Raw genomic sequence first — 13,227 nt, forward strand, 5'->3', positions numbered from 1 at the left:
TACGAACCACTAAAGCGGAGGCAGGCTGAAGCCAGATCGAAGTGATCCAGCATGAGAACGGTGGTTTGCATTAGAAAACACAACAAAACATCTGTTCTGATTTGCATGGAGGAAGCAGCACAGGAAGACTTATGATCAGCCTAACTGCACTCCCCCCTCCCATCCAGCCACAGGGCTCTGTGCCTCCGTGGCCATTCCTGTGGTGGCTATTGGACAGAACAGACTGTCACCAGCAACCAGTTTTCTGCGGGGGTTTTTCCTACTCTTTTTGCTCTAGTAAACGTGCGACAGATGATGGGGAGGCTGCAGGGCTTGATACCCTGACAGAGAGTCTCTCCAAGCAAGGCTTTCACTGGGAGACCAGGTTCTGTGTGGAATCTCTCCCCCTGCCCCAGCTTCCCTGATTCCTTTCAATGCAGCACTCCAAGGAAAGCACTGAGTTAAAGAGGAGAGGGAAGGAAGCACATATACTATACACACACTGCCTTTCCTTGTCCCCTTAAAACTGAGTGCTTGCATCAGTGCCAAGTTTAAAAGGGAATCCCAGAAGGCTGCTTTTACACTCATAAAACTCCTTTCTTAGGCCAAAGACACATTTATTCATGCAGTACAAATGATTCAAGGATCTCAAAGTTCAAGAGTTGCTTGAACAACAGCTGCCATAAAAAAAGGGACATTCTTGCTTCTTCTTTTCAACTTATAACTCATATAAATGAGACAAATAAATAAATACTGTAAAACCAAAAGCAGCAAGACAAGTAAGAGGGAAAGAAAGGGGAGGAGGAGAGGGGGATGGAGGAAGTTTTAAACACGAGCACAAGGCACAGCAGTGTATAGCATTGCAAGTGAAGATGAAGCAGGACTTGTTAGAAGCGTCACACGTTTCCCAGTCCGTAGCACTGAATTTGTGGGTTCCAATTGCTATCGTGTGCTTCAAAATCCATTAAATGCCCGCAAATGTGCACATATTCATAGAAATGAAGTCTGAAAACAATGAGTTCTTTGCATTGCTTTTTGTCTTCATCCACAACTGGAAGAGCTTTAGTATTATTATGTTTAGCATTTTAGTATTTAGTATTGTTAATTTTAATAATTAACTGTCTGGCAATCACTTCCTCTAGGAAAGAGCACAGCTGAGATTGCTTGCCTTTTATTAATCTCGGCTGGCTGTGATGCTACTGGCTTGGAGTGGATAAAAATGGAACAATGACGCTCTCTCAAGTGTGATTCTGGCTTACCCTATTTTACAAAAATAGCATCCCTGTTTTTCCTCTTTCTACCTAACGTCATCTTTGAAAAACTGTCAGTGGACTTTAAAAAGTGATTAGTGGGGAAATACGGTGTACATTTTCATAAATTTTATTTGGAGAAAAGTCTTAATGGTGAAGTAACTTTCACCATGCTGAAGAAGTTCACACTGAAGAAGTTAGCAAAACATCAGCACATGCTCATTGTTTCACAAGGCATTACATTCTTTTCACCAATAAATAATCACGTGGAAATTATACTCTGTGAGGAATCATATTAATTTTGCTGCAATTAGTTCAGGAAAGATTGACATAAAATGCTAATGACATTTGATATAAAATTTCTACAAAGAAAATTAGTTTAGGTTGTATCTAGATGTGACCTTGCTTTCATGTTATGTGACTAATGTTCCTTTTTTTCCTTTGCAGAACTGCATATCTTACTAGCCCCAAGGTTTAATAAATGTATGCTATGTAACTTTTATGAGTTTCTCAACAGCTTCTACACATGCAAATTCAAAACAAAGCAATTTCTCAAGAGCATCCAATTTGTTTTATTCTTTTAATATATGTAACTGCTCCATAGAAAATTAATGAACTGTTTATTTTAGCAATTGTAATGATTTTAAGTTTAACCAATATAATAGTTCATACAAAATACTGTCTTTTAAATTTTAAAGAACTTTAATATTTTTTAAAGTCAGGACACTGAGATTGTAATCCTACAGATATTTATTTTGAGGAAGTCCTAATGAATTTAAAAGGGCTGATTTCTGAATAGAAATATGTAGGACTGGGTCACATATATATCTCATGGCTACGGTGAAGTGTCTCAAACAATTGCTCATATCAAATCCTTAATTTTAACTTATTCGTAAGTTAGAAAACATCTGTGTAAAATATCCAATTTGATCAATAAAGCTACATGGGCGAAAAATCTGACTTAATAGTAAAAGACAGGCACTGAAATAGTTGTGCATCACAGGCTTTTGATACTCTTGGATGTGTTTATGTTTTTAAGTTTTAATTCCTGAAGAGATGTTCCCAAGTAATTTAATGACACTGCAAATATCCAACTCTAACAAAAAGGGTACCAAACAATATAAAACCAGCAATAGCTTAAGAAAAAAACTTACCCATAAGATATTCCTGCTATAGTACACTTCTTAAATTGCATTACATTGCATGTCAAGGTACCTGTTTTGTCCGAAAATATGTATTTGACCTTAAAAAAACGGTAAATGTCCATTAATATTTTTCATCAAATATACATTAATATGATACCATTGTGATAGTAACATAATGCAATTTACTAAATTACATACCTTATGCACATATTGAAAATACTAGCCAAAAAAAAGAAAGAAAGAAAGAAAGAAAGAAAGAAAATCCTTTCCACTATTGGGTAGTTTGGACAACAGATCTGAAAGCTGTTCCCTTAGAAATTTAGTACCTCTTCCAGCCCCCAGTGCTGCTGACTGTTCTGCAGAGATGTAATCTTTTATGGCTGCTGCAATGTACATAATCCGAAGTGTACAATTAACACTCAGACTCCACAAGCAAGGTAAGAGGTACCCCTACTCCCGCTCCATTCATGCAGGAAAGCGATCTATGAAGCACTGTCTGTTTTAGCCAGATGTGAATTTGTTTTTATCACTACTTTATAAATTAACTTCCCTATATTTACAAGTATTTAAGGACAACATACTAGAAGCAAGAAGGAAAGAATGGTACATTTTTAGGTGTTATAAATACATGCTGTACTCAGCATATTTATTATAATCTGGCATATCAGTGACTCTATTTTTTCCTAAATATCAAGGTAAGATATTGTATCACTTGACCACATTTGGGATACTGTGTACAGTTCTGATGAATGCACTCTAAAAAGAATACTGCAAAGGTGAGCCCCTTTTATTAGAGGCCAGAACAGTGTCGTTACAAAGAAAGTCTACAGGAATTACAGCTTTTTATTTTGGAGCATAAAGGAAGTACTTCACAATGAATAATTACATTATGGAATTTCCATCAGGTACAGGGAGGGCCACTAATACATACAATTATAAAGTGGACAAATTCTGGGATTGGGCTGTCAGTAGCTATTAGTTCTGATAACTATTTACCACCTCTTGAATCAATGGCAGCATATCTTACAACCAGCTAGCTATTCCCACCTGTCCATGCCTGTGAGCTTCTTGAACTCATCTGGTTGGCCACTGTGTGATGCAGAAAGCTGGACTAGATGACCAGCCTGATCTAGGAGGTTTCTAATGTGGTATATGCCTGAGGTGAATTTAGTTCAATTTTTTCCTCTGAGAATAACAGAATGTTTATCTGCTCAAATGTTTATCATACAATGAATACTGCGATGATGAAAAACAGTAAATCCCAAGGATGATAGCCCGTCTCAAAAGCAACTGCCCCTTAATGCCATCTTACTTATGCTATAAAATTCACTGAAAGGTTTTGTATCCAAAGAGGTAAAGGAAATGATATTTTATACTGCATGGTGAAAAATGTCTGGATGCTGCAAGACTACTCTGCATATTTCTTTCTAATGAGTTAAGTACAAAAGGCCACAAGTTAGGAATACTGTCATCTTGAATGATCCTTTGAAGATTTATGTTCTCTCTACATGGATGGGATTAAACCTAGAAGCAGCTGTTAAGTAAATGCCATACTCTTTTGTGGAACAGTGTTTCTAAGGCAGAAGTATCTCTGGTATTCTTGAAAGTGTTCAGTTTAAGGATGAAGGAGAGTATCTGATCTAAGAACATATTGGTTGAAGATCCAAAGCTTTTCAAAGCTGATAGTGTCAAAAAGATCAGGTTTTTTTAATGGCTCCCAAGAGTTTAAAGAGATGTCTAGTGTTCATTGCTTATTCACATAGGAATATGGTGTCCTGTTAGATGTTTGGAAGAAATGTATTCCTCAAGAACCTGCAGGTGCTCAGCCAAGCAAAGGCTGAGTCTCATTGTGTGTGATATTAAATACCAGAGGCAGTCCATTTTGTAGTAATCTTAGAATGTCTGTGATATTCTCCTCATAGATAACATTTTCTGAGTGATGCAAGAATGTAATCTTTGTAGGTTTCTTGAGTGGTTCAAGGATTTAATCTCAGAGAGTGTTCTAATTAGTAAAGACATAAGTGTTGCTGAGTTGGAATATTTATGGTTTCCCAGGATGTTCTTGTCAATTGTTACTGTAATGAGACATTGCTAAAATGGCATCCTATGTGAGCTTTTTTCTTGCCAGATCTGTAGAACACTTTGTAAATGTTCTGCTGTTTAGGAGACTGGCTGAATAAGTGTACTGATATAAATGTGTCTCATTAGACTCTGGCATGTTCCAGAGAATAGGCCGTAGAACCTATTCCCCAGTGAGTGCTAATGTGCCCATTAACATCTCCTTTTCTGTGGAGTCCTTGGTGCTGCTGAGCCTTGTTGTTTTCTTGCAGATGTTTCATTGCCAGACTAGGCAACATCTTCAAGATGTTGAAGGTGTTGCCTAGTCTGGCAATGAAATGTCTGCAGGAAAACAACAAGGCTCAGAGAGCACCAAGGACTCCACAGTCCAATCCTGAGCTACAAATATTCGCTTTGATTGGTATCTCCTTTTCTGCTCACCAGGCTGCCCCAGCTGACTTTTGTTTGAAGATTCCTTTAATTAGACACTTAATAAATGGGAAGGTAGAAGGCTGTAAAGTGAAGTACCCTTTTCCTTTACAGATTATCAGCCATAATCTGTTTTTCTAACAATATGTTACATAGGTTCCATTGGCATTCTTAAACAATAAAATAGATGACTTTGTTTGAAAGTGTGCCTACACCCGCACAGGAAAAAAAAAATTATAGTAAATAGAAAGTATGCTTGGGAGCCAGAATGGATAATGAGGAGCAATTTTGGCATTTGGTAAATTGCCACTTGGGCAGGCTCACCATGGCAATCATTTTATGTGAATGGAACATATTCTCAAAATGCCGAAGATGCTCACCCTCGAATACTCTTCAGTCATGCTAGAGAAGTTACCATGTGGTAAATGAGAAAACATCTTCTTTGGTTCTAATTTCACTTTGTTGAGTGAAAAAGTGGTTGAAGTGGAATGGCAAGGAAGCAAAAGAGATGTTAAATAACTCTACCCAACTTTCCTATTCTCCTTATGGATGAGGTAGAAAAGACTTTTGTCCAGAGGATTCAAAATAATCTACCTTCCCAACCTCAAGGACTTATTCTGATGGTATGTTTCCTCCTTCCATTAAGGGAAGAATCTGCATTCTGTCAAAATGATTTGGAAGAAATGCTTCAGACTTTTATTAGCACAGTGCCTCTCTGCTATTCATTAAAGTAGCCATTTCTTTCTTCTAGCTTCTATGTCAGCCTGACAAACCACGTGGCTACTTTAATGAGTTTATTCTTTAAAGCAACCAAGTTCCTAATGCGGCTCTTAAAGCAATCATATATTACCTATCAATTAATGAAAATTTTATGATAAAATTGACTGAATTTCCCTCCTCCCCAATCATGAAAAATATACTGTATTCAATTCAGAAGAATAAAATAATTGCTCTTATGAAACCTCTAATGAACACAAATTTCATCTTTCGGTGAAGTAATTAACATGTACGGTCCCTAACTCTCAAAAGTGGGACTGATACTGCTCTAACAAACAGTGAAAAAAGATTTCTGTGTGATCCATGAATACCATGGGAAAATCTGTACGATAAAGGATTAAGACTAATAGCAGTTATATTTTGAAAATAAGTTTGTCTTTAGATTTTTTACTCAGGAAATCTACACTGGCATATTTGTGGACAAATATAAATATAATACATTAAAACACAGGATAGAGAATATTTACATTCTACCAACTTATCCATTTATCAGAAAAACAACAGCTAAAGAAGTTAATCACATGAATTCAAACTAAGAATTTACATATTAATAAAACAAAACAAAATACCCCCCTGTCAAATACCTGGCCGAGTTCTTCATTAAGATTGGATGTACGTGCCATGGCAGCAGTGTCTGTAAGTTCATAGTGCATGTCAATATCCTAATAAAATAAAAAAACCACAGCTGAAAAAGGTGTTAATTTGTGAACACACTCCACTGCAATCTGTTTTGAGCAAAACATAAGCAACACCTAGGTACAAATAAAATTTACCAAGAATTTATTCAGTGTATGAATATTGAGGACAAAATGGAAGGTAACTTTTGACATAATGCCAAATGTAGGGTTAGGAGGTAGACTTCCACTGCTGAGATTAGGCATGGTTGATGGTGGTAGGGGTACTGTCTGAATGCTGTTTTGCAAATACTAGCTTTTGCATTTCACAGCTCAAACAGGAAATAATAAATGGACTGGAGAACACCTTTTCCCCTTGCGTTGTTAGAAAAAGATTATACAACATAATTTATTATCTATCTTTACAGTTCGTATTCGGAATAAATAAGTTTTTGCAAGCTGATCTCTTAAAAGGTTTAACTGTAAAGGATTTCATTAATCTATACAATTTAAAGCCTGCAATTATACAAGAATATATTTTGTAATATTTTATTCTGCAATTTAATCTGCATTATTTTAATAAACAGCTTGTTATATCAAACATATATTTATTCTTGAAATGAATTATTAAAATGTTTGAAAATAGAACAATAATTTCTATATTTACCCAATTTATAAAATATGCTTGAATAAATTTAACAACTTCTAGTGTAACTAACAGGCTGATTGGAATTAGATTATTGAAGAGAATGATAAATGTCAGGAAATTTAGTCCAAAATTATTAGCTCCACCATCTGTTAAAAAAGAGAAAATAAAATACTGTAAGATAAAAAATCATGCATAATTTATAATGTTAAGAATAATAATTCTAGAAATTTATTTAAATAATTACATTTTAAAAACTATATATAAAGCTCTCCTAATACCATAGTTCCTCTAAAACCTGCCATTGAATCTGATTATTTGCCTTGGAAAGAAACCTGTGTAATGGTGTCCAAAACAACCTGGAAATTAGCAGTTAAACTGTATCTCTGCTAAGATCATGGTACAAACAAAAAAGTATAAATCCACCATACCATGTGCTGTTGTCCTGATCCTATTTAATATAGTTGTTGTTTAGCCTCTTCTCCCAAATGATGCATGAAATGCAATTACAGATTTCACATAATTTCTACTTTGACTGGACAAATCTGTCTTCCAGAGAACTTGTATATGGATATGCAAGTATATACACACAATTCTTCAAGTTGCCAACTATAAAAATATTTCATTTAAAATCTTTAATCCATACTAACCATAATACTGTTTTAAAGAACTATAAATGCAAAGATGTACCATGCATTTATTTTACTTTGTAGATATAAAATAAGATAAATATCATTATGACAACAAAAATTACACTTGTTTTAAGGGCTTACAGGTTAGATTGATGTACCAGTCTCTCCCTTCATGCTTTTGATTCCATATAGCTGAACCAATGGAACAAATCAGAGACATGGCAATAAGAATGCAGAACAAAAACAGAATTTGTATATTTGTAATCCTTTCCACGTTAGATAGTTTAAGAGGTGGGCTTGTTGAGTTCTGTGGATGAAATAGAGGGTCCACAAGTAAATATGACATTCATATGCTATTTTGTTTCTTAAATTTCTAATGATATTTTCAGGCTTTTATTAATAATCTTAAATATTCATGGCAATCACTGATATAGCTTATTCTATAAAAGCTTGAAGAAGAGGGTACAGTTTTTCCTTGGGTGGTACATTCCAATGAAGGTATCAATAATGACAATAGGAAGTACTGTTGAAATAAATGCTGGAGAAATAGCTACATTAAATTTTTGCAGCAATATGACCAGAGGGTTGTGGGACCTTAATCATTAACAAATGATGAAAGTTTATGTGATAATAAACTTGGTAGTCTTTAACATATCATGGGATTCTGTTGTCCTATAAATCAATTACTGTCAATTTAATTTGATAGTAAAATAAATGCATACTTTTATTTATGAATCGATCATGTTTATCTACTGTACTTGAGAGATTCTTGGTGGTTATATCCCTTGACATGTGTCAAATGATACAAATATATTTACCAAATAGTAGTGATGGCCAACTATTTTTTTGATAAGTATAACAAGTCCATGGCGTTAAATGTTAAGTGTTCTTGTATATATTCAGGCTTCCAATTTATTACATAATCAGGCATCTTTTGCTCCTGTCCATGATGTCATAAACATGAACTGGAAAACACCCTTATATACAAGGTTATTCTCAGTTAGGAGACAAACCTGCATGAGTTTTGTATCATGTCCTGTATAAACAACTATCCCATGAACCCATTGTGTATTTCTTAGCTGAGCACCACGCAGGAGAATTTGGTCAGGACCCAGTGGAACGGTCCTAAAAAGAATACAGTGAAAATTAGTTAAACTGAATTGATCATAAATAAACTATTTCAGAAACATTAATATAGAAACAGATTTTTTGGGGGGAAATTCTTAAGCACATTTATTAAATGCAACTTTAAGATTTTTAAATGAAAAACTGATACAAAATGTAATTTTAACTCTACTATTAGGTATGGATATATTATGTTTCTCTTTGCATCTGATGCATTGTACATAGCCTGTTTTGACTATGGCTTACCAGATGTAGCCAGAACGAGCTTTATCACTGTTCTGTACTAATATTTTTCCATTCCTATAAAATATGTATACTATTTAAGGTATTAATTTCAATTATTAAAACTGAATCCGAAAGTGAGGCACATCCTGATTTAATATGGGTCACAGAATTAAGCATCACCACCATTTTCCTTCTTCACTAGGGATTTCTTAAGAGTGAAAAAGATAGAAGTGATACATATGAATAAATGAAATAAGGCCTCTTGTATCTTTAATAAAAGTGCTAGGAAAAGCTTTTCAGTTTAGCTTTTCATCTTTATCTGCTATCAGTGCTCAGTCTATTAAAGTACACAACCTCTGTCCTCCTTTACATTTGTACTGCTGATGAAAGCAAGATGCTAACCATTTTTGTAGTAGAAGTACCACAAGTCTTGATAGATGATGCTGTTTCCCTTTTGCTTCTTCTTGCAACTAGTAATTTTCTTGTGTGTTAGTGGCAACCATCCAGATCTTAAAATGCTGATGAACTCATTAAAAGGAAGAGTTCTGCAATCCAAGACTTGACCCTGATAGGACAGGATGGCCTGGTACCTATGCAGATCTGGCAGAACTTTATATGCCCCATTTCTTTATATTAGGCTTTTAGGTACTTTCTGCTATATCTACTGAATGGGAAATCAGAGTATGCAAAACATTTCCAACTCAAAATGATGCTCCAATCTCCTGCAATTAACATTAAAAAATCCTTTTGCCATTGCACTACCCAATTAAAAGCAGACATAGGTTTTACTTCTGCTGGTACTGAGTGGACCTAGTTAAAGGGAATAGGAGAATAAGGTGTTAACCATATTTCTCAGAGAATGACAACCATTTTGGACATGGCAGGTATGCTTATTGCTATTAAATTATTTTATGTGAAAATTAAGCTCATAGATTGTAATATAATGTTGTGATTTCTATATATTTGGTATATGCTTTATATTTTCTTTTATGGGCAGAGTGCCAAACAGAAAATGTGCACTGTGCATGACCATTCATAGATAATCCCTGTTGTTATGGCTGTTGAGCTTTTCCAGTAAACTATTCTTTGTATGTTGAGCTTTGTCAGCAAACAACCATATGCAAAAATGTGCACTGCACATGTGAATAATAGATGCATTGCTATATTGTTGAGCTTCTGAGCTGACAAATGCAAAATTATGCTTTTTTTCCTGTTGTTGTGTAACTGCCGACTACACTGGGCAAGCATATAGATTAGAAAGAGATCTAAAGCTAATAGCCAGAGAAGTGGATTTTTCCTGTTGATTCATGATCACTGTTGAACTGAATACATTTACTATTTGTTTCTAGGTTCAGTTTTTTGCTGTTTGGGAAAGCAACATTTAGCTTCAGAAATGTTTTTAACTATTGCTTCTATTGTTTGCTATAGAAATTGTTCTGCCAATTTTTCTGTAGGCTGCATGATAGCTACTACTTAGCTTTCACTATCACCTACTGTCATGGTTCTAGCTTGAAAAATACGCAAGCAACAGGCTTGTTTTGAGTTCACATAAACAAAATATAGTGGAATGTTCAAAAGGTTTTGTTCAGTCTGAACTTAGGATATTTGAAACATTGTAATTGAATGTTCCAATTGGGAATGTTTCACAAATTTATTTTTGTTTTGCACATAGCTCCTTTGGGGAAGGAGAGTCATAGTTCTTTCATTGGTTACTCTTCACTGACATGATGGAGGAAAAAATGTGTACAAAATACCCTCCTTAAAATGAGAGAGGTTTGCTTACTTATTTTAGCTTGTATCATCCCAGAGAGTCAATTCACAAATAGAAAAGGATTTTGCTCTCCACATCAACTAGCTAAATAAAAGTCTGCTATGGCAGGAGGACAAAAAAAAAAGAGGATGTGCAAGGAAAGGTCTAATACATCTAATATGGGATTGGCTGACAATTTTGACAGTCTGCATGGATATTGGAAAAACTATAATTTCATACCCCAGCTTAATCAGAACAATGGCTAACAAAACGGTATTATAATAGCACCTAATTCAAAATGCTGGTTATCACCTAAAAAGCCATATATGGTGTGGTGCCACATTATCTTGGGGCACAATTTTGCCTGTTTGGAAAATTAGAAAGGGCCCAGCCCCACGAGAGCTGATGTATATGAATCAGAAGGCATATTTCATACATAATGAAATATGATACCCCACGTGATATGCTTCGTTTCTGTGTTCCATAAAGCACTGAAAACTGTACTTTTAACAGGGGAGCCTTTGCCTTCTGAAAGTGAGTAATGGGCAACCTTTTAGTTATACTGATACCTCTGTCTAGTGTTTCAATGGGAGTTAGGGAAGAGTGATATCATTGAGACTATATTTTATTATTTATTTTGCACTGCCCAGAGCCAACTGATTGGGGTGATACAGAATTCTTGTTGTTAGTTGTTATTAGTGCTAGGTCCCATGTGCGTTGTGAGTATAAAAAGAGACCAGTTGTCATGAGCACTGATGGTGAACAGGAAGGGGCCTCTATCCAGGGGGGAAAACGCATGCGTAGTACTGAGGAGTTAAGCAGCCATTCAAAGAGACACAGATCAGACCCGCCTTGACTTTTGGGGTTTATCTGTCTGGGTTTTTCCCACGCTTCTTCAGTTTGTTAGGATTTTTTGTCTAATGTAGCAGTAATAAAACACTAGAGACCTATTCCTTGTCTCAGTGTGGTTTCCTGACTGTTAGGACACCAGTGTTGATCTCCCAGATCATAAGTACTTTACATCTTATTTTATGAACATACCATTTCCTTTCATAATCAGTCATTTCACATTTTAAATAATATATATTAAATATTTATATTAATTAATTAATATGATTAAATTATTAATAGAATCACATTCTCATTCTTGTTGTCTCATGTAGGAACCTACTATAGGTCAAACAGAAGTTGAGACACTCAGAAAGTGGCATCTGAATGGGGAGGGGGGTACATAAAAATAAGGGAAGAAGAGGAAGAGGAGGAGGAGGAGGAGGAGGAGGAGGAGGAGGAGGAGGAAGAAGAAGAAGAAGAAGAAGAAGAAGAAGAAGAAGAAGAAGAAGAAGAAGAAGAAGAAGAAGAAGAAGAAGAAGAAGAAGAAGAAGAAGAAGACCAATTCCTGCACGCCCAAAAATCTGAATAATCCTATGGACAGGAGCAGTCAGAGCAGAGGATCACCCTGTCACTTTGGAATACAAAGAGCTTAAGTTGTAAGGAAAGGGTTCCCAGCAGGAATATTTGAAGGAAGTTTTGATCGTTCTGAGAAAATTGCTGTAAGGGTGCCTATTTTGAAAAATATAGTTCTACTAAAAATCCAGAAGGCACTCTGTGAACAGAGGAAGAGATACTGAAGAGGAGACACACAGACACTTCGTCATAAATGGGTAAGCAGAAATGTGATGGTCTTCTGGTAAAGCTACAAATGCTTGAACCCTGCCACTCTTATAATATCCTGGAGCAAACTTGCATCTAGACTATCTTTAGAAAACCCAACCAAAGCACTCTGGACTGCCTTTCAAGAAGAATTACATCAGTTTAGGAAACTTTCCAACTGTTATTGTTAGGAAGCCTGCATGTGGTCAGGTGAGTAGAAATCATGCTGGATGCATCTGACATGTAGGATGATCTGCTTTTTAAATTTCCAAGCAGTCAGATTTTTTAAAAAACGATAGAGACAACCCTAACAAAATAAAGTTTTAATTTCTTGATGTGTCTAATGGTATTGATGGAATAATTCAGAGAATAAAATCAAGAGCACCTGGATTCTGCTTTTGCTAAATAAAATCTAATTGTTTATGTAAATACTATCTGTATGGCCTATTATGCCTTTTCCTTTTTTTAAAAAAATAATTTTTATTGAAGAGATTTTTTACAGGGTAAAAGTGATAGAAATTTAAAGAAAAGTGAGTAAGAAAGAAAGAAAAGAGAAAAGAAAGGAAAGGAAAGGGAAAAAAAAGAGATAAAGTGGAGGCTTCCAGCCTTCTTTACAGCGGTTATAAATACATTTATATTTTATCCTCTCTGTCTAAAGTTGTATTTTGGCTCTTATTATGCCTTTTCCGTAAAAACAGGGTAAAGGGTTTTAGACTATAAAGAAATACTTCAATTATCACATTTGCTGATCTGTTTAAGGTACTGATGTCTTTTGTTACTGTATTTCCTGGGAAACAACTGGTAATTTCTCAGTAAAGGGAACATCAAAACAAAGGGTTGTGAATATTTGGCAAAAAGTCAACTGCTAGAATTCAGTCTAGAAATTATTTGATCTTAAAAGAAAACCCAACACACTAATTTAAAATAAATTCCTGAATCAGAACTGT

General features: G+C 35.2%; 1 protein-coding gene across 2 annotated transcripts in view; it reads right to left on the reverse strand.

The window, feature by feature from the left end:
- The window catches only part of ATP8A1 (ATPase phospholipid transporting 8A1), a 121,814-nt gene that overhangs the window by 64,396 nt on the left and 44,191 nt on the right, over window positions 1-13,227 (reverse strand). For both annotated transcript variants that reach the window (XM_063310654.1, XM_063310655.1), the window contains exons 10-14: window positions 8,544-8,655; window positions 7,672-7,837; window positions 6,920-7,047; window positions 6,223-6,300; window positions 2,384-2,472 (exon numbers count right to left, since the gene is read on the reverse strand). In XM_063310654.1, the coding sequence (XP_063166724.1) occupies window positions 2,384-2,472; window positions 6,223-6,300; window positions 6,920-7,047; window positions 7,672-7,837; window positions 8,544-8,655 (573 nt within the window). The remainder of the gene's footprint in view (window positions 1-2,383; window positions 2,473-6,222; window positions 6,301-6,919; window positions 7,048-7,671; window positions 7,838-8,543; window positions 8,656-13,227) is intronic.

This window comes from Candoia aspera, chromosome 8 (genome assembly GCF_035149785.1).
Source record: "Candoia aspera isolate rCanAsp1 chromosome 8, rCanAsp1.hap2, whole genome shotgun sequence".
NCBI classification, from domain to species: domain Eukaryota; kingdom Metazoa; phylum Chordata; class Lepidosauria; order Squamata; family Boidae; genus Candoia; species Candoia aspera.